This window comes from Haliaeetus leucocephalus, unplaced genomic scaffold, assembly GCF_000737465.1.
Source record: "Haliaeetus leucocephalus isolate CR32 unplaced genomic scaffold, Haliaeetus_leucocephalus-4.0 Scaffold140, whole genome shotgun sequence".
NCBI classification, from domain to species: domain Eukaryota; kingdom Metazoa; phylum Chordata; class Aves; order Accipitriformes; family Accipitridae; genus Haliaeetus; species Haliaeetus leucocephalus.
The window spans coordinates 3383227-3408766 of NW_010972576.1; the positions used below are offsets into that span (position 1 = coordinate 3383227).

Genomic DNA, 25540 nt, shown 5'->3' on the forward strand with positions numbered 1-25540 from the left:
AAAAAGTAATTTTTTTTTTTTTTTTACATTCATGTTATCAACCACATGAAAACAGTAAAATACAAAATTTTATTTTGCTTTCTAGAAACACAGAAGGCCAGTATCAACTAGTGGAGAAGTAGTTTCTGGTCTCAGAGTAGTTAACCTATTAAGGAAAGGCACCCAGATGATAGTTCAAGATTTCTGTAGAATCAGAAAGGGTAATTGCAAACATTCATAGCAATATCAAATATTGGGGTTTGCCCCCTACATTTCATTTTACTTCAAACAATGCTCCTCTTTTATTCCTACTTCGAGTGACAACTAGTAGCTGGAGAAAAGTAATACTTTGACTAAATGTTTAGTGAAGGGTTGTTTGTTATCTTTTATTCCCCCAATAAGATTGTCTTCAGTTTGTGCCAATTGCTTGGTGTACGTGCACACAGACACGCACTAACAGCACTGGTATTATACAGAAGTTTGTCAAATTCATACTCCTCGGAGATAGTAATACTTGATGACACCAAGACACAGGTTTATTTCCCAGGACTACAGTCATACAGAAACTCAAAAGAGTTATCGAAGTTGCATCAGCAACAAATGTAAACTTGTAGCAGAAATTCCATAAGGCTTTCCCACAAAATCCCTATCTTGGAAGTCCATTCCATTCCACTTCTAGCCATGGGCTCATTTGGATGCCTCCTCATTAAAACAGAAGCAGCCATAGCCTTCTTAACCTCTTGTCCTTGAAGGAAAAAGTCACAACACCTCATGCACACCTCCATTCCCACATAACATTTGGCTGCTGAATCCAGGTTCCTTGTTCTGAGCCCACCTCTTCTACTATACAAAATCATGCATATGTTCTGCAAGAAAATCAAGTCCCATCCAATACACTTGTGTATAGGAATGCTATATACATAGTTTACAGTTCCTCCTCCTCCCCAGCAAAGAAACATACACCACGCCACACTCACAAGTGTAGTATTACAAAACCCATTCTAGTCCACTTGTTCTTTTAACTGTTACTTCATGGTTTTGAGCAGCGTTTTGGACGGCAGCTCCTGGTCTGCCACATAGTGTTAACTTTTGTCCTTTGAATAAAAATAAGATGCAAGGATGCAGTCACTTTCTTGATTTAAGTCAGAAGTGAGACTGTAAGAAAAACCTGAATGCCTTTTACATTATGTAAACTGAAGTCCTCCGATAAAACATCCGGTTGAAATCAGAATCGGAAGGTGGTAGAATGTACAGTCATCACCTGCTTTCCTCAGTGTTCCCCTTTACCAGTGTTTGGCACCTCTGTTCTTCATTCAACATTCCCATTTTCTTTATTTTACTTTAAGGGAATGACTATCCTGAGATTTTAATTTATAAGAGTATTTGAGCAACATACGGGGAATGAGTACTTGCAATAGCAGCCAACAAAGGCAAGTCATTGGATTCAATCCTAGAAATTAAAAAGAGAGACAGATTTTTAAATATACAGTCACCTTCACAAGAGAAGAGAAACACAAGAAGATATTTTTCATCCACTTCAAAGAAACTGGAAGCGTCTTGCTATGACTGAGTTCATTGTTTCATTATTATTTATTGCCATTACTCATAACATACCAGTAAAGGTAGGTAATAATGTTTAAAACCAAGAAGTACGCTACCATGTAAGTCAAAAGATAGCAGTATTACACTTTGTGGTATATAATCTTTTGTGGTTTAAATAAAAACTTTTATTTATTTGCTAAACCATAAGCCTTAGCTTGTAGTCTTACCAGCCAGTAGGCACCAATAAGCCCACTTTAAGAAGATACTAAACATCAGCTTACCGAAGACTTTGCATTTCATGTTTTGAATATAACTCGGTTCACCATATAGTAGCACTTTCTTACAAAAAATGACCAAAAGCTGGAATTATTAATTATTATGCAATAACAGTACCAGGAATGTCTCTTAAATGCAATGGTTAGTTTCCAACCATTTCCAAATGTAAAGCTGCTCAGAGGCCAGGATGTATGTATATATTTATATATATTTATACACATACACACACACTGAGAAAAGTGCTTATATCAGATTTTCACTATTTACAGCTACATTTCTCAGTATGAAATCTTGAACAGTCTGGATAAAGATAAATTTTTACCTACAGTGCTAAAACCCATATTCTTCACTTTTTACGCCTTGCCCCTCTTCTGCTGTCAGCAGGTGCATCCCTAAAGGTTGTATGCCAATCAAATAGTATTATTAGAAGGCAGCTGCCAAACAGGACACATGTCTATTTTCCTACACCTGCTTCTTGAGAAACCCTCTTCCCTCAAGATACAACTGCACCACCTAACCTTCCAAAAATTCTCAAGTATTTGTTGGGATGAAGTTTTCATTAAGGAGATCGAGACAGAAAGAGTGTGTATGAATGTGTGGATAACCTCCTAATGACTAAAATCCAAACTTTTTTCATTCTGAAGATTTAAGAATGACAAGTAATTTGTTCTTGCTGTAGAACTGTGTCTCCTCCTGATTTCCAGATAGCTCAGCAGAACCCATTTTTACACTTTATTAGACACATGAAAGAGGAGAGTGCTGAACATGAAGCAAGCAGCAAGTCCTCATGGGAACAAGATGTGAACATTCAGAAACTGAAAAGGAAAATGCGCTGCCCCAAGTTTTGCCATTGGTTAAGACCGATACCTGCAATACTCACCCCAAAACAATTCCTAGTTCTTTTACATGCACTCTTGTATGTCCTCGCAGATATTCTGAAAGCATTTTGCTTTTGAGATACATCTCTTGTAGTCTATCCTCAAGATGCATTATGCACTGTAAACACAGACCAAAAACCTCAGAATGGCTTTAGCAACCACATGCAAAATTTTACAGAAATGTAAGCACATCATTTTACCTTTTATCTTAGCCAGAACACCTTTCAAACTACATCTCCACTCCAAAATCCATAAGTCAATCGGTTTTGTTACAGCTGTGCTAGCAACATTAAAAAGTTGCACTAACCCCTCAAAGGGGAACCTCCTCATAGAATTAGGGCATTCCAGCTTTCTTGGGCAGCAAGGTTGTTGCACAACCTGCACACCCATTTCCCACTTAAGTCAGCCAGTGTTTCTCCTGACTTAAATGATTTTAACCAGGTTCAAAGACACTCGAGACATCTTACTAAGAATCAAACCAGAATACTTGGATCAAGACATCTTTATGTCAGTACTATTTTTTCTGAAAGACTCAGTTTAGACAACACGTCCTAAAATTAGCCCTCTAGCTCTAGGGATCTACCATTCAAGAAACTAAAGCTCAAGAAGTGGAAGACACCATTGTCTTTTTCATCATAAAATTATAGCTCTTTTGCTCACTACTTTACTGTAGAAGCTAGGTAACAAATCCTTTTTAGGCATTTGTTTTTATTAGTCCTAGGTGCTTCTAGTTTAAAATTGTTTAAACCGTTAATGCTGTTTGCCAAAAGGTTCAAGTTGAAATACCAATTTAATCACTCCCCTTTTCTTTCAGCAGTAGCATGCTAGAAATGACTGTATTTAAAAATAATATGCATGTGATGCACGGTAATTTCTCACACACCAATTGCAGGAGAGCAGATGAACCTTAGCTTCAAAAAGAGAGGGATTTTTTTGGTAAAACAAGGTCAGTAGGTAGGATGTCTTAACAGGTACTTTGTTCTAGGACAAAAGGCACGTTCAATTTGATATACTTCTCCTTTCCACAGGGATGACCACTTCAAAAAAGTTAAATTAGTTTAGCTCTCCAAAGTCCAGGAGATGAAAGCAGGAGAACCTCACATTATCAAATGTATAATCATCCGGTAGGCATAGACAGCAATTAGAAACAGGAGCAAATACCTTCAGGCCATCACCCAATGTACTTTTCAAGTTGAATGAAAACCATAAGTATTAGAAATGAGGTCCTGAGAAACCAGTTTTGCTAATTAAAAAATAATGACCAAAAAAAGACTCATGCTTGTCAGTAGCCTGCCATGTATTCTTCTGATGGTCTGGAGCAAGATAAAGATTTTTAATGATTCTCTGAGCTTACATCAGGTCTTAATCACAGAAGATAAAGAGGCATTTTAAAAAACATACTACATAGTAGTAGAATAAGATCACTGCCACCAGTGGCAGAAACGCAAGAGATTTTTGAGACTAGTTTGATCTATTTGCTTCAAGCAAGTTTTCACTCAAGTCATTATAATCATGACACTTCTGATTCTAGCCGAAAGGGAAAGATTCTTATCTTTTCCATTACAGGTAACCCTAATGCAAAAAGCCTATGTGCACTTCCTCAGTGGTTCAGGGGAGCATGCAGCTGATTCACAAAGTAGCAGTTCAATATATTTCAGTTCCAGTACTCATGCTAAAGGATTACAGATTTTTATTATTTTAAGTTGTGAGGGAGCAAGTAAGGAAAAATCCCACATTATTCTAAAAGAGACATTCTTTACATAAGATTATCTGCTCCTCCTGAACGCTAGCAAAGAATCATAAGCTTGGTACATGAATCCATTTTGTTCAAAAATGTCCACACTGAGAGGTACAGAAGGTTGGTTTTTTTTTTTACGTTAGCTTCCTCTGCAGCTTTTCTCATTGACTAAATGGGAAAAAAAAAGGTCAAGTCACTTCTAAAAACAGAAAAGGAGCTTAAAATGAGTTTAAAGGTGTAGGTAAAACTTTTGACATAATGCTGACATGCAGCAGTTGTGATCATCACTTCCCTCTCACCCTGGCATACTGCAAAGCTCTCTGCAGTATGGTTACCAGTCTGAAGTGCCACAACAAAGATATCACCATTTGCCTTCCATCCAGTCTCAAGCTGGGTATTGTTTTCTGTCGTACCACAAAACCCACAAAAACTTATTAATCTGAACAGTAACTGCATGTAAAGAAACATGCACTCCTAAAGGAAACTTCAAACATACTGCATTATGCTCATGTCTGATCGATATTAGTACATATATTTTTGTCAAAATTTAAATCAATAGAATCACTACAATAAAAAAGTCACACTTCTCCCCCTAGAGTTTAGTGGAACACTTAACTTCAATGCACCAATGGTTCTGTTTTAGCAAAGAGCTGTAAAATACACTGACAGAAGGATCAAAGTGTCTCTAACATAGAGTATAAAAAAATTTACAAACTACTAGCACTGTCACTTCGCTGTTCCTTTTTGTAAGAAAAAGGAAATAAAAAAATCCTGAAAAACATTCTACCTACAAACCCCTCCCACACCAAACAAAGCATACAGAAATCGCATACACAAACCCTAAGGCAACATTGGAAAGAACACTTCAGTTGCAGAATCAACTATTCAGTTTAAAAATGCCAGAACTTAAGGTGTTACTGTGCAAGTGTTAGGACATAAAAGTTGCATATGTTTCAATGCCCAGAAGAATCCAGAGCCATCATTGACAATGTACCCACATATTTTGCCTACCACTTGACTGCAAGAACTTAGATAATCAATACCACCAATTTTATCCAAAACACTGCCGACTAATACCATTTACAGCTGTTAGTGTTTAGCTGTATCTTTGTCTTCCATCTGCTAGCACAGTCATTACAAAAAGGCTTCCTACAAAGTTTCTCAAGGCTATCTACTGAAGGACAAAACAATTCTGTTAATTGAAAAAGCAGCAACTACTAAAAAACACCCCATCTCCCCTCACATACAATTGTGCATTAAAAACTGTATTATAATTACCACTGTCAGACTCATGGGTAATTTTGTCGTAATCAGCAAAACGAGCATTACTGATTTGCTCTGAACTCCACTACTAATGAGGACAGGAAAGGATGCTGTGGGTTAGGGAGTATGCAGTATGACAAAGTAACATCCCCTGCTGCAACCCACCCAGCCCCCAGGTGTTTTCAGGTTTCAGTCTCCTCCCAGCAATCCTATGGAGGCATTGGCAAGGCTGAGACAGCACTTGCTGACAGGGTTGGCTAAAATGTGCTTAAAACAGAAGGGTCAAGTAAACACACAGAGGCACAATTATTTGGGGAGGAAAGAGAAGAGGCATCCACTGCATGGGGGTGAATAGAAAGCCCAAGAATAGAAAGTTGTATGCTAGACACAGGCTTGGGTAGATAGAAGCTTCAACAACATAAAGAGTAAAGAAGTGTGGAAACTATACAAACCAAAAAAATAAAAGCCAAATTTAACGAGTCCTAATCATAAACAGGAGGACCATGCTAAAATTGCCTAAAACAACTTTAGTTTTGGCATATGTATTTTGGAGTAGTTAACTCTGATCTATTAGATGTAAATTACAGATAAAACAGTATCTGTTATTGGACTGTAGCATGCGTTCTTTTAAATATGTTGTACCAGCTCTGCATTACTTCAGGCATTAGTTCATTGGCATAGCAACATGGTGCACAAAACTCTGCATTTGCTAAGCTAAGCAATTTTCATTACCTTCAGTCTTCAGTAAAGAAATACTTACGAAGTCAGCTGGGACGTTGAGTTTGTAAAGCTGTAAAATAGACTGCAATAAACTGGATACTTGACTTGAAACCAAAACATCCTTGCCTAACTTCATATTGTCCATCATCTTTCTCTGGCTTGTGGCTACTTGTACGTTCCACTTATCTGTGTCTGCAATAATGCAGACGGCTTCTGCTATGGGCTCATCTAGCACTGGATGCTGCAACAGATACAAAATACAAACATTATGTGACACTTTCATATACATTTCCACAACTTAGTTTGAGGTTCCACTTTTATTCACACTGAGGCAGGGAATAAAAAAAGTCATCCAATGATGTTTTTGTCCAATAGGAAACCAAAGGCATCTCAAAAATGACAAGGAATACCAACTTCAGTGACAGAGTTTACATTCAGCAGCATCAGGTCAGTTAAGTCTTAACTGCCAATTTGATCAAGGCATTTAATTTTGTTTAAGTAGTGCTTCCAAATCACTACTCCAATGTTTTTTCTTCAAGTATTCTACCTTCCCTGAAAAGGTAAGTTTCTTCCAAAATGAAAAGAGTAATAATTATACTGATCCAGTGATGGTGAAAGTATATTTAATGTTTCAGAGATATGTGAGGGATTTCACTATGCACAATCAAGGCAGGGTATGTATGAAGGGACAGTATTGTATTAGACCAGTCTGATGTTGTTTAAAGAAGTTACATACACACACATCACTGTTTCAGATAGTACATGAACTCATTCCAGCAGGATGATTCTTAATTGCTATAAGAGAGAAGCTGTTGACAATTACTAGATAAACACTTAAAATTGCATACTAAGGTCACACCTTAGTGAAAGGTTAGCTATAAATTAATCATATAATTCAGGAGTACCTAAAGTAGGAGTAAGAACATGGCAAAGTTCTTACCTATAAACAGTTACTTTCTGTAGTCAGTCACTTCTGCTACAGTCTAGTATAATACAGGCCTCCACAAAACTTCATCTCCCTTGCAACACATGCCAGTAAGTGGTAAAATAAGATGTTTCAACTTGCATATCATTTTTATGAAACATAGATAATTCTGTCTGCTATTGTGACTAAAAAGAGAAGCAGTCTGAGGTTTTTCTCCTTGTTTGTAAGTTGAAGTTGCAAACAATTTTCGTTGTGTTTATCTTTGAAGAGAAGCCTTAAGCGAGTATAAGGGAAAGCACACGTGATTCTTGTGTGAACAGGCTTTGCACACAATTAAGGGCTTACATCTTTCAAGAAGGAAGACATGTCAGGTGTGGCTGTTAAGAACAGGTAAGTAGAAAGAAACCTATTCAAAGGACCTGCTTCTGTAGATCTCAGTAATACCACAACTCCTACTATGACTCAGAAGAGTTAACTCACATGCATTGCATGAAGTAGGTCTGCTAGTAGACACTGCTTGAGTTTTTCATCATTATTTATTCCATGCAGCACTAGATCAGGTATATATGTATGACAGTAACCACCTAGAAGTGATCTTCCAAAATTTTTCATGCATTGACTGCTGATTGTATTTGACCTAAAAGACAGAAATACAAAGCAGGTAAGATTCTTGCTTGACAGACTGCATTCAGATTTTACATGAATGCAAAGTTTGGTTTATCACTCCTGCTTCTACTACAAGTATTAATCAACAATTGTACTCTAAATACAGTAAGCCAATTACTGGTGCTCTTTGAACCATGGATTTTAAAAGCTGAACTTTAACAACATATTGATTCCTTCAAATTTATGAAAAGGTAAATCTACATGTATTAAAGCTTGTGGTATGTATGAGCTCCCTGTTCTGCAGCTAACAGATTCGCTAAATTTGAGTTTTCTCCAACTCAGCCCAGGGAGCAAACTCTTTCTAGCTGCCTATCTTAAGCATCAGCAAGCTTCACGTGCACCTGTAAAGCTCTAAAGTTTTCAAATAGGATGCCCTTATTTATTTCAAATCTGTCTTTGATTTGTCAAATACGTCAAATCTAAACAGTTATCAGTTTAAGCAAAGCTAAGTTTTGCTTGTCCTCAGATGGTCTGTCTACATGTCTACATTAAATGTTTCAGGCAGTTTATATAAAAAAATGCTTGATCACTTTTTATTAGACATTTCAAGAACACTTTTGTCATAAAACTTCACTACCTAAACCTGCTCTGTCTTGGTTTTCTTTTGGCCAAGTCTGTTTACAAGACTCCTAGCTACATCAGTGTCTGTTATGGATTTGTTTGCAAGGAACTTAGTCAAGCACCCAGAGGATTTCAGACTTGAAACCCTGAACATCTCTAAAGTAGCAACTGCTTTTGACTCCATTTAGTTCTAAATTAAACTTCTTTACCTTGGTAAAGGAAGTTCCACTTCTGCAAACTCTTCAAGTCTTTTGCTGACATTATCACGATGCACTTCATCAGGGACACAACAATCACCTTCTTCATCACTAGCTCCAAGAGCACTGTCTGAACTCTCATTCCTTGGAATGTCCCCTTCAACTCTGAAGGGGATTTTCCTTCCAGCATCCCCATAGGGGACATCTTTAGCACCTACTTTAGGGGAATCCGGTTTGACAGCAGAAACTACTTCTACACAGCCAGGGGAATAGTTCTCCAGATTGCCAGAGCATAAAGTTCTAGTTTCTTTCAGGCTTGGCAATTTTACAGTTTCTATGTTATCTGTGGGCAAAAGTGGTTCACTAGATACTGTGTTCACTAAATTAATTTCAGTTCCTTTACTTTCCATATGTTGGTTAAGTATACTCTCCTTCCCTTCACAAGGTGGGATTTGTGCATAACAAACATTACGTTTACTGAAGGGTATAAAGGCAGTTTCACAACTTTTTTGATTCTGGGAAGCATCCATGGTCAGATTTGTGGAACTTGAAGCACAATGTATCACCTCTGGATTTTTTCTGAATGCCTTCATATTTTCTTCCATTTCTCTTCTATGAGTTTCCAAGTCTGACTCTGGTGATGCAGAACTTCCAATCTGAAAGGTGACCTTTTCTAAGTGTGAATTCCTGTGGCTGGACCTCTCAGGACAAGGTAAGGCAGATGACCTACTAGACAATTGCTTTTCTACTTTTCTCTCATTCTGGTTCTTGTTCTTCTTTATATCCATTAAATCCTCCAATTTAGATGGCTCTTCAAAGTGGTAGGATACGATTCCTGTATCAGTGACAGTTCTTTTCCTACCATCGGCTGCTCCTTTACGGAAACTGCTAGTTAGACAGTCAACAGATGCTTCGGAGTTCTGACTGGCCTTTCCTATTGCTTCTCTCTTTTCTTTTGAAGAGGCTGGGAGAACACGAGTGCTTTCTTGGTCATGTGCCCACTCTGCAATACTATTGTTCTTACTTCCCTCATTCTTTGGAGGTAGGATTGGAGGCACAAGTGCAGGTTCATTCTTAACAGTGACAACCACATAATCAGACTCTTCTACCTCTCCCTTTTCCAGTGCAGTTGTGATTTTGCTTCCATTTAGCACTTGCTCTCCTTCCCCAGCCTTCTCACTCCATGTCAGCTGATTTTCCTGCAGCTCAGAGCACCGAATGAAGTAAGTTAGAACATAAAGCAAACGCTGCACCAACTCCTTGCGCTTTCCAACAATAACGGTTCGGGTCAATCTAACTGGAGAGCCTATGGCACCGTAGAGATCACCTATACAGGAAAAAAAAAATTTCACATGCTTATGTTTGGTTGTAATATAAGCTATACTCTTTAAATTCAACACATTTTGAAACAGCATTTACTATGGACACAAATCAGACAGTTTCTTTCACAGTAAGGTCATAAAAGTTTAAAACAAATAATAACAAAAGAAGTCCCCTAGCACTTGTTATACCTGCCTTGTGTGCAGAAGGGTTTTGGTGTTTTTGTGAGGGATTAGCTGCTATTACTCAGTTTCTTTCTGTTCAAAGCCACTAAGGTTTTTAGTTACATGATGCTTACAGGATATTATCACTTGGAAATTGACACAACAGGGGGTGAAGAAGAATATAGATCCAGCTAAACTCTGAAGCCAGCTATACTATTTTCTATTTTTCTACTCTTTTTTTTTTCACATCAAAGTTATTCTTTTTTATTGCAGTCACTTTTTCTGTTAAACACAGAAATTTTCATACAGATAAAATCTAAATTATATTTTTCAGGACTAAGATACCAAAAAAGTAAAAAAGGATTCAATATTAGCTTAATAAATAAGTCATAATCAGAGCTTCAGGAAGGTTTCTACCAAGGGCAAGAGGACCTCTGGTTTCAACATGAGGAGACTAAACTAGCAAAAAACCCCCAACCAACCCCAACAGAACCACCAAACACCACATTTATGCCCAGCCTCCTCTTTGTCACACAAAATATACAAGGAGTAAGGCTCCTGACTCCATTCCTGCAAAACAAGGATCAATGAGACAGGAATTTCACTGCTCTCACTATCTCCCCCACCAAGATCTGCCATCTCCCATGATGCCAGCAATGCACTGGGAAGGTGTGGTGGCAGTGTGCTGTCTTCTCCCCGTTAAGAATACCCTTGCAACTAGGTCCATAGCCCATAGACTAACATGTCAGCAAATTCATTCCTTAGTATTGGAAAGCAGCCTTCAGACTACTTATCTAGAATTAACCTCAATGCCTGGTGGGCCACAGTGAGCAAAAATTTGGAAAGGAAACGGGAAGATATCTTTTTAGTTTTGAGTTGAATACAGTTGCTATGGAAATCAGATTCAGCCTTCATGTTCATTTGCACAATTGACTTTCATATAAAACCATTACTAATAAGACAGCACAAAAAGTCAAAATTGTAGTCTTCAAAACATACTAATGCCTACTGTTAAGATTGTTAGGTTGAAGCTGATGTTTAAGAGACAGTACTATATCTTCCTGACAGTGGTACAGTTGTATCAGTATGTAATTGTAATTGATGTGTAATATGTAATGAAAACATAGGTCTGAAGGTAGAAGGACAGGTACATCAAAATCCTTTCCTTGATAAAAAGTAATTTCCATTTTAAAGCACTAAGCCCCATGATTTTTTATTTCACATACCACACTGCCCCCTTTCTTAAGAAGGAGACCAGCAGAGGGCAACATCTTACTTTCATTATCAGTTACTGCAACTACCAGATAATGGCTTTTAGGCTTTACAAGAACTAAACGAAACCAGAAAGCATTTTGAGTTCAGGCACTGAGAACTTGGCTAGGCCAATGCTGGTAGCAACATACAGCCTGGGAAGGCAAGAAGAGAAACAGATTCTTGACTAGTCACCAGCGGTGGCTCTTGGGAGCGACCACAAGAGCTACTGCTGATCTTACGCCTCCAGTCCAGCTGTTTTTTGTAACCCCAGGCCTGGCTCCATCCTCAACACCCTAGCAAGCTTCTGTTTTCCCCCTCCAAGTCTAATCCATTACTCCTCTGCATAACATTTTAAAGACATCCTAAAACAGGAAACACTTCAGCTACAACTACATGGCCAAGGTAGCAACTCTTTAGTTTCATAAAAATTGCTGAGAATAACAACCATAACTGAGACAATTAGCAAGAAACACAACCAGTAGCACAGCGTAAAAGTCACATTATTGCTTTAGTGTGCATGTGTGTTATTTTACATGGCAATATAGTATATCAGTTAAAGTTAAGGCCAATTTGATGTCAGACTCAGAGCTGCTGCCAAGAAGAGGAAGAATTTTCAAGGATTTACCACTGGCAGCGTTATTCTCTCAGTTCTCACTCACCTACTCATTTGACAGCAGTTATTGAATCCCCTGTATCAAGATAACTTATAAGCTATAAAATATTTGTCAGAGAACAGCCTGAGGAGCTGGGCATAGAAAGAAGAATCTTGGCCCAAGCCCACTCACACAACTGTGAATGAATGGAGGTACTGCCAGTTGCCAGATTTCTACTGTTGTCTTGGTGTCCATCCTAGCTCTATGAGAAAGAGATAAAAGGAGGTAACCAGGGCACTTTCAACTACAAAGGGCCTCCAAGGCCCAGAGAACTTCCCTCAATCCAGTCTGTTCCCTCTTGTTCTTCCCAGACTGCTCAGATCATTCACAGCACTTGCACCATCTTCATACTTCTATACCAAGTTACTTAACCAGGCAGTGTAACAGAGGATGACAAGGGACCAAGGAAAAAAGCAGAGCACTCAGGCTATGCAAACAGGCCTCCAATGCTCTGTTTAACCAGGTGCAAGACATCTGTTGATAGCTCTGCCCAGCTTACAGCAAGGCAAATCAGCAAACATGATCTGGATCACAGGTAGCTCTTAGATATGAGGAGTGGATGCAGGAAGGTGCCAGTTATAGAGAGGTCTGAAGCTTTCCATTTCCTACTGACCAAGCTGTGCCCAGAGAGGGTTATATGGATGGGATTTTGCCAGCATGTTCACAGACTGTGATGTGCGCTTCTCGGAGAAGGCTTTTATGGGAGGATGGTCAACCGGCATTACCGTTGGGACCCAAGCCAGATGATATGTCAGCACTGCTGTTAACAAAGCAGCAAAGAACCTAGGAAAAAGAATATGACTGAAGTAACACCAGTAAAAGAATATTAAGTGCTTTAACACATCCACATGCACTAGGAAGCACACAAGAGGTGGGGTTGGGGTTTTTTTGGGGGGGCGGGGATTGTTTGTTTGGTTTTTTTAAGAAAAAGGAGATGGGAGAAGCTTACTGATTTTTGTTGATCTGTTCTATCAGAAATGTAAATTCTTTAAGAAAACGCTGGCATAGCTGATTCTTTTCCAGGGTGCTGGACATCATATTAAGCCACACAGGCTCTGCAATTCTTGGAACAGAATACAGGTTCCAGATGGTAACTCTGCTCAAAGAAAATTCCCCAAGAGTAAGTGTTAACATGCACATTTCAACCTTGCAAATACAAGTAGCCCCTCTCCTCTTCTATTGTCCATTGATTTTTCTTTTTTTTTTTTTTGTAAGATCTAGAAGACTAAACAAACTGGAAGAGTTTTCCAGACATACTAATTACTAGTGTCCCAGAACACTAGTCTGTTTAATTTAGTGTACCAGTAACTTAGTGCCTTCATATGAATTATATATTTGTCTTCCCTTTCTTGCATTCCCCTGTGTATTTGTATTCAGAGAAACAACTCAGAAATCATTTTGAGGTGGGACAGAACCAATTTTATTCATTGCAGTGATTTGCTTCCACATTCCAGACATTACAGAAACTCCATCCCACCAAAGCCTTGTCTGTCTCTCCTGGGCTGCCTTTCTTGGCCTCTGGCCATTCCTTCCTCTCTTAGGTACCAAAAAGAGAGCCTTTGACAGCAACTTTCTTGTCAGTTACACTGTTCAGCATCTATAGCTAGGAGTAGACAATTCATCTGCCTGAATACAAGAATTGATCCACTCTACACAGGCATCAACGGAAGCCAACTCTTCATGAGATCTTAAAGACTTTAACTGACAGTCTCAGGTACAGGTGGGTGCAACAGAACTACTTTTACTCTCATTCTGAAAACGGCTGAGCTGGTTTTGCTAAAGTTTTCTAAAAACACGTACCCAATACAGAAAATTCATTCACACTAACTTCAAGACTGGCTAAATTAAAAGACCCTGCATTCAGTTGCTTATAACTGGAAGTGACAAGTATCTTTAGAGGGGCATGAGAAGAGCTCTCCTTGTAATTCAGAATTCCATCAACTCACCTGAATTCTCCCAGGGCATCCATGACACGGCTGATATAAACCTGCACTCTTTGGCTGGATTCTGCTATTTTTCTACATGAGATCATGGCCTTGATTAAGAGTTAAAGACACAAAACAGCTTCTTAAAGGATTCACATTCTTCATCTTTTTAAGCTTCATTAACATGTCAAAATAATTAAGATCTAGCCCCAGTGCTATACAGCCACTCAGGACAGCAATAGCTGCCAACCTCCCTCCACCTCATGAGAGACCAATCCCTAAGACTGGACATGGGGAGAGAATAGAACATTTTTGAGAGAGTAAGGGGAAGACAGCAACAAACATTTTGTGTATCTCTTTTAGTGACTGCATGAAAGGATAGAATACCATCATTTCCACAGTCTCCAGGGAGTCAAGAAAACCTCATAGTGAAATACGGTGAGAAGGAAAGAAAAAGAAAAGCCACCCATAGCATAAAACTCTCCATTCTCATTCTGACTAGAAAATAAACGCTGAATTCCTACACTGGGCTCAGGTTCAAGACTACATGTGTAAGGAGGGAGGGAGGGAAGCTTGAAACCACGCACCTTCTCCCACTCTTCATCTATCAGATTCTAGAATACTTCATTCTGTTTGACACTTAGTTTTCCACATTAAGCCAAAATAGAATTCTGTACCTTTTCTATTGCATATTTCAGCTTGTTCATGTGAGATTCAAAAAGAGGAAAGTGAGAGAAGAAGAAATCCTGGAAGTTTCTCTGTGCTTCTTCTTTTTCAGGCAGAGAAAAGATTATGCTGATTGCAATTTTTTTCCTCCGAACCATTGCAGGATTAGAGCTGCAACTTTCATCAGCCATACTAAACATTTCTTCAGTGGACCTGTAAGACAGATTTGTTAGGACAGTTACTTAAGTACTGAGAGGTAATTTGTCTTCTATCCATATCTCTCTCTATAGTAGAAGGTAATTCATTCTTAGGTCTCCTTTGACTGACTACAAAAGACTTTGCTGTCACCTGTCTCTGAACAGAGGATATCCATCAAAATGTCAGGCAAGACCTATGTTTGCTCAGATAGGAGGAAGGCAACCCCCAAAGATGCCAGCTCCTAAAGTGGTGTAAACATTTTCCTCTGAAAGAGAGCTACTACAAAATCCCTCCTTCTGGATTTATCTTTAAGGGAGACTAAGAGAATGGAGACAATATACAAAATCATTAGCAAAAGAGGTTAAAGGTAATTTCAGAGCTGTGAACTGCATTCAGCACTCAAAACTCCTGCCTAGGTGCTCAGCAGTGTGTCCATAATGCTCTTGAATCTATACTGCCGCTCACGAGGGAAGTTGGGAAACATGCTACTTATACTATTCCAGCATCTTAAGATGGATGTTTTAAGGCACTCAACCATGAAAAATAAAACTTTCTATTTTAACTGAAGACAAAATGTCACCACTTAGTAATTACTGTGAAAACACAAACTTAACACCTACAAATACATGTATGCCTAGCTCAAAGTTGGATATACTTCAGTTTAAAATGCTTTGTGTTCTGCTAAAAAAAAACCACCCAACAAACCAAGAACAAAAACCAAAACAAAAAAACCACAGTGGCTATTTTACAACCATTATTATTTCCCCAAGTTCTGTTTATTCACTTGACAGTTCTGCCACATTTCTTTCAACAGTTATGCCACTTTTCAATATTTCACATGGGTTGATACTGAGATCAATACTGCTCAATATCTTCATTATCAGCCTGGTCTGTGGATCAAAACACACCTTCAGCAAGTTTGCAAATGATGCCAAATAGGGGGGAAAATGGTTAATACACTGGAGGGCATTGCCCAGAGAGGCTGTGAAATCCCCATCCTTGGAGATTTTCAAGGCTCGATTAGACAAGTACCACAGCAACCGGATCTAAATTCCAAGCTAGTCCTTTTGCACAGGCAGCCGATATGGATGATATCCACAAGTCTCAGCCCAGCATAAGTTCTTCTGTGATTACACAAAAGGCCGGCAATCCCCTCATCCTGTTCCTCCATAAATACTGGCATTGCTGTGCTAGATACTGATGCTGGATTTACAGAACTATTATTTTTTCTTGCTTAAAGTTTCTTGATCAATTTCACTGAAAAAAAAAAGTATATACATGAATGAGTAAAATAGTATGGTCAAAATGTCTTTTGGAAGGAACTTTAATTGAATAATGGCTTTTAATCCACTGAGAAATTATAAGGGGAGAAGGGTAAGAACAGACTAGAAAGCCATTAGAACACAAATGGAGACACTCAGAGCAGCAGCTCACATGGAAATAGCTTGGTTTTGGAGTTTCTTTGTAAGTTAAGACTGCAATATCAGTGAGTGGTAATTAAAGGCTTGAAGGCTTTTCATATCAGAATTATCTTGAAATGGAGCCTGTGACATTTATAGACCACTATGAAGCAATTAACAAGAGGAAAGCCTGAATGCTAAGCATTCATTCTAAGTTCATTCTAAAAATAAGTGGTTTACAGTTTAATTGGTTTGACAAAGTTAAATATACAAAAGTTTCTCATCATCGAGGTATGAGTCCAGGAATACAGGAAAAAACCACACACAATAAAAGCCCAGAAAAAACCAGCTTGTGGGAAACTAGAGTTCAGGACAGAAACATAACCTCATTTGAACTTCAGGAACTTGCATGCAGAGACAGAAATTCCCAAGGAAGTTGGGAAAGGATGGTCAGTCATCATCTAAGAAACATCACAAGCTTTTGTACTGCTTCCCAGGAACAGAAATTGAAGACTTTAGGTCTGCAAGAGAAGCCTTTTCAACAAAGCTGCTAATTTAGCTTGCCTGCCAATTGACTACATGGAGTTCCAGCTAGACATCTCATTTTCTTTGAGCTATTGGCCTAAAACATCAGTCACAGAGACTGTAGAATCTTGGCTGTACAAACTGAAGTGCAAACTCTGCTGTCACTGAAGTATTCAACCAGAAGCCTACTGTTTCTCTAGCAAGTAATCAGAAAACAAGTATCTGAAGAGGCTTTTTGGCTTAGAAAGAATCCCAATTCAAGAGTAAATCTAGATAGTGGAAATAAAAATGTCCCGTTTCCAATATCTTTCCCCAGCATAGATTCTCCAATGTGGAAGAAACACAACCTACTCCCTACAGCAAAGCAGCAGCCCAAAAGGGCTACTTTCCTCTAAACAATTTGTTACTTTCTTAACACTTTGAGGAAATTTCTATTTGTGAAACTTCGACTACTACTTAAACTGGGCTGAAATTACCTTATTTACCCTAAATGTTTTAACTTTTTTGCATGCACTGCTCTCAACCCTATTTCTTCAGGAAACTAGACCAAAAAGTACTTCAATTTACTGAAAGCAAAATGTTTACTAGCTTATTCTCAACTGCAAGCATGACTTAAAAAGCATGACTGCTATATTAGCACCACTGCGTGATTCTTCATGTTAAAAATGATTCGGAAAGAATATCCAGGAAAAGCTTCAAGTGTTGACCCTAGGGAAAGAAGTCTCTTCCAAAAGATTTTTGTTTTGGTTTTTACTGACCACATATTTTAACTGGCAGCTTTTAAGCTTCCTTTAACTTAAAACAGAGAAGAGGGAGAAAGGCCAAAAAGTAGGAATTTCTTGTAGCTCTTCATTAATTCTATGCTGTCTCTGAGTACAGGTGGATGAGTACATATGAGCAGATAATCAAGAACCATTTGCTGTTTTGCAGCTGACAAGGAAAGAATTTGCTTATTAGCTATGAAAGGTCTGCTGCATTCCATGCTTTGTTATGCCACTGAGCTACAAAAGCTAATAAAATTCCAAAACAGAAGCCAAGCTTTTTGATCACAGCTCTTTTTTTTTCTTCCTGTTTTGGCAGAAGTCACATCAGGAACATCCTGTACCAGCCAGAAGAGTCGTCATGGGCTGTTACTCCAAAATTTCAGTAACTGCTCACTAGTCAGACTTCATCATAGTATAATGTAATTACGGCAGCAGTGCTGTTACAGTCCCTTTCATCTCAACAGGATGCTCTGCTCCTTCAGAAACAGTTTAACTTGCTTTTCAGAACGTGGCTTCAGACACAGCCTATACGTTCAATAAAAATGTTTCAAATCAGGCCTTGCAGTTCATATTCTGCCAAAACCTGATCTTTCTTCATATTGGCAATGTTATGTAACATGCATAGAAGTTAGGCTGAATTGAGAGCATTTAATAACAGGATTTGTCCTTTTAAAGAAAAGGGGCTTAAGCTCTATTTAGCTTAAATGCTTGCCAAACAGCTGTTGTAAGAAGGAAGGTGTTGCACTCACCACCTTGGAACAATTCCATTCTCTAAACTGGTTGTCTGACTTCGGAGCCAGCGACGTTGGTAGCTGCTAGAAGATGATGAAGAAGAGCTTGGAGATGGAAAAGGAGTGACCAGAAGGCTGCTCAGAGATGCTACCAAGAAAGCAAGAAACCCCACATATATTGAATTACAAAGTGCCGGTTAAATATTTTTCTTTATACTCTAACTGGGAACAAATTCCCACAAATATTGCTCTTTCTTGCCAATCTTTTTCACATAACTCACTTGCTACAGGAGACCCAATTATTTTAAATAAATCTTGCTGCCTGAGGACATTCTTTTCTTACAAAGTCATAGATCTTCCTCACTAGAACATACTGAAAGTATTCTTATTCTCATTAAAAGCATTCTGTCTTAAGAGGTGTTGCCCTCCCATTACAACAGATCTCCTGGTCTCCTGCCCTCCTTTTCCTATTCAGTGCAAAACCATCTTCTCCCTTGCTTTAGTAAGGGCTCCAGCCAGTTCTTTCTCCAAATTACACATTGGTTAAGAACCCAGAAAACAATGGCTGTAAACAAAGAATATCATTACCAATATTCTTGCATTAAGGCTTGGGGCAAAAGGAGAAGGAAAACTCCTTAGCAGATTGTCCTGGTTTCAGCTGGGATAGAGTTAACTGTCTTCCTAGTAGCTGGTACAGTGCTATGTTTTGAGTTCAGTATGTGAAGAATGTTGATAACACTGATGTTTTCAGTTGTTGCTCAGTAGTGTTTAGACTACAGTCAAGGATTTTTCAGCTTCTCATGCCCAGCCAGGGCACCTGACCCAAACTGGCCAACAGTGTATTCCATACCATGTGACGTCCCATCTAGTTTAGGAACTGGGAAGTGGGGGGCAGGGATTCGCCACTCGGGGACTGGCTGGGTGTCGGTTGGCGGGTGGTGAGCAATTGCCCTGCGCATCATTTGTACATTTCAATCCTTTTATTACTACTGTTGTCATTTTATTAGTGTTATCATTATTAGTTTCTTCTTTTCTGTTCTATTAAACCGTTCTTATCTCAACCCACGAGTTTTACTTCTTTTCCTGATTTTCTCCCCCATCCCACTGAATGGGGGGGGAGTGAGTGAGCGGCTGCGTGGTGCTTAGTTGCTGGCTGGGGTTAAACCACGACAGATCCAAAAATTTTGGATTTACAGGTCATAAGGTGCCTATATTTCAGGTGAATCACTGCACCAAAGAATCGTAACATAATCACAAAAGCAGGCAAAAAAGACAGACAGCAGATACCTGACCGAGCAATGCCGCTGTCTCTGTCCTCATTTTGTCCTCTACTAGGCATATCAACAGGCGTGCTGTGTGCTAAAACAAACAGATCAGATCAACAGAAAATATTACATAATTCATCATACTATTTGTCAGCATTTAAAAAAATGTTTAAGTTTAAAGGTCATAAAACAGCAAAGTTACATCCTGTACTGTTACTCCAAATAAGCAGTATGGTGTGAGCAGAGGTGGCAGCAAACAGTATTCCCATACTGAGTTACTAGAGGAAGTTGGTTATTTGCCCCAATCTAAAAACATCTCTAAGAAGCTTAAGAATGTGAATACAGTCTACATTATTAGAAATCAGATATGCTTTGAAAATGAGGGCTGGTGATACCCCCATCTGTCACTCTTTACATTTTTTTGTGTGTGCAATATTGTCATTTTACACAGGTTAACATCATAATTAAATAGTCAAACAGGAGGTCCGTTAAGCTTCTGATTCACTCCACAAGCAGAGATTTACTATCCAAAGCCTCACAGTAAGAAACATTCAGCTTATGTCATATTATGTTGAAGTGTTAGTAGTGCAGTCACTCAAATTGTAGAGCATGCAAGATTTGCAAAGGCTGTGAAGAAACTGCATTGGTATTCCAGTTCACATTTTTGCAATTAACAGAACTAATTAGGCCTAAGATCTACCCACCTGCATGGCTCATCAGTATGCCTGTAAAAGGAGACTATGTAGTTTAAAGTTTTGAAAAAGATAAGAAATTGATATTGTTAAAGAAAAAACCTTAAAGCCTCCCAGACTTAGCTCAAGAATTAGTTTTGAATGTCTGCCATCAAATTAAAAAAAAGTAGCAAGAGGTAAGAGAAGAAAAAAGCTGTACACCAGCAAGACACCTGCACACTAGCAAGAAACCAGCTACAAGCCAGGAAACATAAGTTCTCTAAGAAACATGAGGGCTCATTTATTATTTAAAACACTGCATAAAAATACCTTTAAAATTAAACAAAGGAATTAGAAATATGAACAAAAAGCAATTGATTTAGCTATTTTTTGGAAGAAAGATTTTTAAGTATAAGCAGATACATCTCTTGTCACTATTTTAGCCCTTTCTGTTTCTAGAGAGTAATTATGTATGTCCTGCAAGGATTCAGAAAGAGCTGGATTTGTGTGTGCATATGGATGGGTCACACTGTGGCTGGCATTCCACACAAACCTGCAAAGAAAGAAGCACTGCGGATGAGCCGGAGGGGACCTCCTTCAGACACACCCTGCAGCAGTTTGCTGCTACACAGCTGTAACACACCTAGGAAACAAAAGCAATGTAGAGAAAACGCAATGCAAAAAAGGAGGGGGGGGGAAAGGTGGTGATCCACAGGAAAAAACCCAAACCGAACAAACAGATGGCCTCATGTTGTCAGAAAGACATAGAACCTGGAAATATTTACCTAAATTACTTCCACTGCGACAGGTTCCCAAAGCATTCTGATTCGAGCTCAGCTTTCCCAGGCTGGGATCTTGGTTGATGTATTCAAAGCTATCTTGTAAGCTAAAAAGGGTGAAAAGGCCAACATTCCTTAAGAATGTGATCAATAAGCATTAATATTAGCTTGAGAATTAGGCTCATTTTATGAAAAAAAGAAGGCTGAGGATTAATTTTACAATCTAACTCAAGGACCAGTAGGTTTTCTGAAGCTGTAAGGAAACAGGCATTTATTTTCTATATAGGCTCCCTCTTTGAATTATTATAAGTTTCTGTATGTCACATTTGGGATTCAGTTTATTCACATTTGTGCATTTTTGGGACAAGGAAAGAGGGAACAGATGAGAAACAGTGTATCTTCTGTCATTGTTGAAGGAAACAGAAGTGGGGTACAGAGACACAAAGCTTTCTCAACACACACCTCTTTTTCACCCTTCTGGTGGCAGCAGGAAGACACAGAGGCTTTGATTGTCCAAAGCACCTAACCTCTGAAGTTAATTGCATGCCCTAGACAAATTAAGAAGCAGAAACTTGGAGGGATTTTACTTTTTAAACTTGGGTGGCCTGGCTGTGATCTACCAAGAAGAATCCTTCTCCACAGCTGCCATTTCTGATTTTCTACTAGACTTTTCCACTTCAGCTAAGTCAAATTTAGAAGCAGTGACAGAAGGACTACAAAAGGAGAAAGAAAAGACAACTGCATTGGATATGGAAGAAAAAAATAAAAACAAGGTTCTTACTTATTGTTACTTCCACTGAAGCTTCCTACCCTGGCTGAGAAGACTTTACTTATCATCAGCTGTGGGGGAGAGCTGAAAGGATAAACAGTCATTTCAGTGAGTCATCAATTCCAAGCGCCTGACAAGAGAGTGTGTCAAAGAAAAGGACACTCACCGTATATAGTGAATTTTCAAGGTGGAACCTTTGTAACTCATTGCTACTGAGCCAAACATCATTTCTCCCAGCATGTTGACATCAGAGGCTGGTCTGGTGTACTACACAGACAAGATGGGAAGAGCAAAGTCAATAATAACTTGGCATACTATTTCAATTTAACACAGTGCCATAGTGCTAGATTTTGGATGGAGAATACAAATAAGTTCTTTTCCATGTAGACTAAGATCCTGTGTGGTTCTAACACACTAAGTGCATGTACAAGCAAGTACAGCTGGAAGACATACTCTATTTTACTCACTAGATGGGCATTGTTACCCTTGTACCAGGGGACTTCCAAAGGCAAGAAAGAGGAAAAAAGATATACTGTATTTCCAAAGAAATAGCTGTGTCCAGCAACATTCCCATATAATGGAGTGTTTGATGAAACCTGTAGGTGTTCACAGGACTTAAATTCTGTGGTCCGGATCCCCAACCATTAAACTGTCTTCCTTATTCAAATGAGTAAATTCTCTTTCTCTGCCTTTATAGAAAGCTTCTTGGAAACATTTTTGATTGGAAAATAATTTGTGAAGACTGTGTTTCTAAGTATAATCAGACTGATTTCTTATTTTGTTTCAAAGACTGATCATCAATAGCAAATATGGAGAAGTTTGTTAATTCTGAAGGAAATCACTTACCTTCTAGTTAAATATCTTTTTTTTTCTACCTTAATCTATATGTGCTTCAAAATTACACTTTTCTAGATGAAATGTTTATGTTTTCACTGAGAAACAGCCAGAGTACCTAGAAAATAGTTCTCTCAAAGATTTCATGTTACAGTAAGACAGAATAAAAGGACTCTTAATATACCATGTTCAACAGCTTCTTCAGAACTGACCTGAGGCATAGGTAGACATCTTACAAGAACAGAGAACAGTATAGTGCTTTTTATGACCTTCACAAATAATAATGCTCCTAAATATCTTTTGTAACTCTTTCAAAGGCAAGACCAAGATAGACCAAAAAGTTAAGATGTACCCACATGTTTTACTCTACAGCTCTTTAAAGATAGGGTAGATATCTCAAGGTTCAGATCAACTTGTAATATACTAGAAGTGTAACTAGTCATTCAATACACGTAAGTTAAGGCTTTTATATACAAACGTCTTCAGTAAAATGGATAAACGCAAGCAAGAAAAGTAATGAACATTACCTGATACTTCGGTATCTGTTCTTTGATATTTTGCATACAACTTATTGAGGGACTATGGGAAGAAATATTGTTGTTCCCATTGCTTGCTTGGCAGTTCTTGGCAGAAGTCTTTACAGAAGCATCCTCTGCCATTTTCTGTGTCAAAACAGAGTAATATGATGAAAACAATTAAAGCAAATATGAGAAATCCCATCTGTAAACATACCATGGCAAGGTTTTTCTTAAACTACAGGTAAGCAACAGAAATAAGATACTCTTATTTGGTTCAGAAAATATGTATAAGTTTTAAAAGATTTTTAAAGAAGGCCATCAGAGAAAGTGCAAAACTACTCGCACATTTATAGTCAGACAAGATGTCATAGTATCCCACACAGAGTAATTAGTCAAAGTTCCAGTGGAAGATCATTCCTAATTGTCATGAATTGCTCTGTGTAACATTTGCCAAAGTTTATGTAAACAAAATCTCAGCTTATAGGTTGCTTCCAAACCAATTTTTGTAATCATTTGCACAATTAATCACTCAAATTGCATAAAACTTTTGCTCCCCAACTGAGCAACAGATTTCTTAAACAGAAGAACAGCCAGCAAAAAAAGGGGTGAATAAATGCATCTTTTAGTAGAATTACCAGGTCATAAAATCTATTTGTTAAACCTGTAAAGGAGTTGTGTTAAAAAAAAAGGCAAGCAAATAAATGCTTAAATACAGATGACCATTTAATTCAAAGTTTACTCTCAAGTCACCGTTTTAACATCATCTTAGAACTGATCAAAAAGGTGCAAAGGAATTCTTGGAAAGATACCGATTACATTAATATTATTCGCATATGTTTCATAAGACAAGCTGCATTTAATGCATTGGTATTTGCTAAATAGTTTTCTTGAACAAAACCCAATGAGTTTCTTGTTTTCTTTAACAGCTGCCCTTTTTTTTTTTTTTTTACCAATTTGAATGTCCATTAGATGTCAGTTAAAAGGGCCACATTATTTCAAACATACTTCTCACATGCACTTGAAAGGATTTGTATGAAGGGAGCAAATCTGTAACTTTGCAGCAATGAAAACTACTTAGAAAGTCTAAAGAAAGCATATCTCACACTCTTAAACTTTTTATATATTTAAGAAATTCCTTAATGAACATATATTTAATGTGTATTAATGTAAATGTTCAATCATTTGGTGCACATCAGAATGAAGTATATTTTTACAAGTCTTATTTTGCACCACCATGGTTTACCTCATTGGGAACATGCATTGGCAGAGATCAACTAAATATTTTTAAAATGTCAACAAGGTACCTGTAGATAGTTTACAGAAAAAACAAGCAAACAGGCAAAAAGAAATAGTAATAACCTAGATGCTAGTAAAAAGCAGCCATAGCCAAATTTACATCACATATTTTGGGCTTGGCAAGACAAGAAAAAAAAGGATAACAGGAAATTAAATGGAAATAAAAGTAGAAGCCAATATTCCACATGACTGATTTTTAAGATGAACACTTTGAATGCTACAGTGCAGTAACTGTAATAAGTTTTAGAATACTCAAGTCCCAATGACAAAATGATGAAATGGGCAAAAGATGCAGAAGAAGAGGAAGAGCAGGCCAAGAAGAGCAGAGTAGATGATTTGTCATTTTTTAAAAGTTGAATTTAAACTACAGTGATAGCACAGCTCCTTTACTGATTTAAAAATAAGCCTACTAGCATGTTAAAGAAAGTAAAATCCTGGACTTTATATTTTATCCTATATTTACACTCCTTTTGTGCAGTTTCTCCTGGCATAGTATTTGTGCTATTGCTTATCTAATCCCAATATGACTGTCATTAGGGGTTTAGAAATGCACCAGTGCCAGTAGTCATGTGTTGAATGAGCTATTGACAAAAATGCCTAATAAAAGTGGTCTGATATATGCCATCTGCAGAAAGAACTGGAGATTAGATTAAGAACACTGAAAAGAAATGCAGTATATTAAAAAAAAATGTTTAAATGGAATACAGACCTGCTAGTTCCCGCAGATAAGTTTATTATATGCTTTAAAGACAAACAATGTATTTGAATGTTCAATGTGAATAAGCTTTACTGTATTTCAGGAAAATGAATAAATACACATATACGCTTTCATGACTATAGTTTAAACAGAACTTAGCTTGAGAGTAATTCTGCCTTAACTTTAAGTGAATCAAGTTTTAGGCTCACTGCTTGATAACATACCAAACAAATGATGAAACATTCAAGATCACTTTTAACATCTGTGTTTGCATGCCATTCAAAGTGCTTTGACTGTTTTAAAAGGTACCTAAATTAGTGTCTGTCCACAAAACAGATTATAGCCTGTATCATGTGTTATGAGGGA

General features: G+C 38.0%; 1 protein-coding gene across 1 annotated transcript in view; it reads right to left on the reverse strand.

The window, feature by feature from the left end:
• Window positions 1-1350: 1350 nt before the first annotated feature.
• Window positions 1351-25540, reverse strand: part of FNIP2 (folliculin interacting protein 2) — a 32371-nt gene continuing 8181 nt past the window's right edge. The window contains exons 3-18 of the mRNA XM_010586087.1: window positions 23191-23325; window positions 21996-22096; window positions 21842-21913; window positions 21067-21167; window positions 20835-20924; window positions 19633-19704; window positions 18364-18493; window positions 14739-14940; window positions 14083-14171; window positions 13086-13232; window positions 12750-12919; window positions 8758-10072; window positions 7802-7958; window positions 6437-6637; window positions 2678-2793; window positions 1351-1429 (exon numbers count right to left, since the gene is read on the reverse strand). Coding sequence (XP_010584389.1) covers window positions 1351-1429; window positions 2678-2793; window positions 6437-6637; window positions 7802-7958; window positions 8758-10072; window positions 12750-12919; window positions 13086-13232; window positions 14083-14171; window positions 14739-14940; window positions 18364-18493; window positions 19633-19704; window positions 20835-20924; window positions 21067-21167; window positions 21842-21913; window positions 21996-22096; window positions 23191-23325 — 3177 coding nt within the window. The remainder of the gene's footprint in view (window positions 1430-2677; window positions 2794-6436; window positions 6638-7801; window positions 7959-8757; window positions 10073-12749; window positions 12920-13085; window positions 13233-14082; window positions 14172-14738; window positions 14941-18363; window positions 18494-19632; window positions 19705-20834; window positions 20925-21066; window positions 21168-21841; window positions 21914-21995; window positions 22097-23190; window positions 23326-25540) is intronic.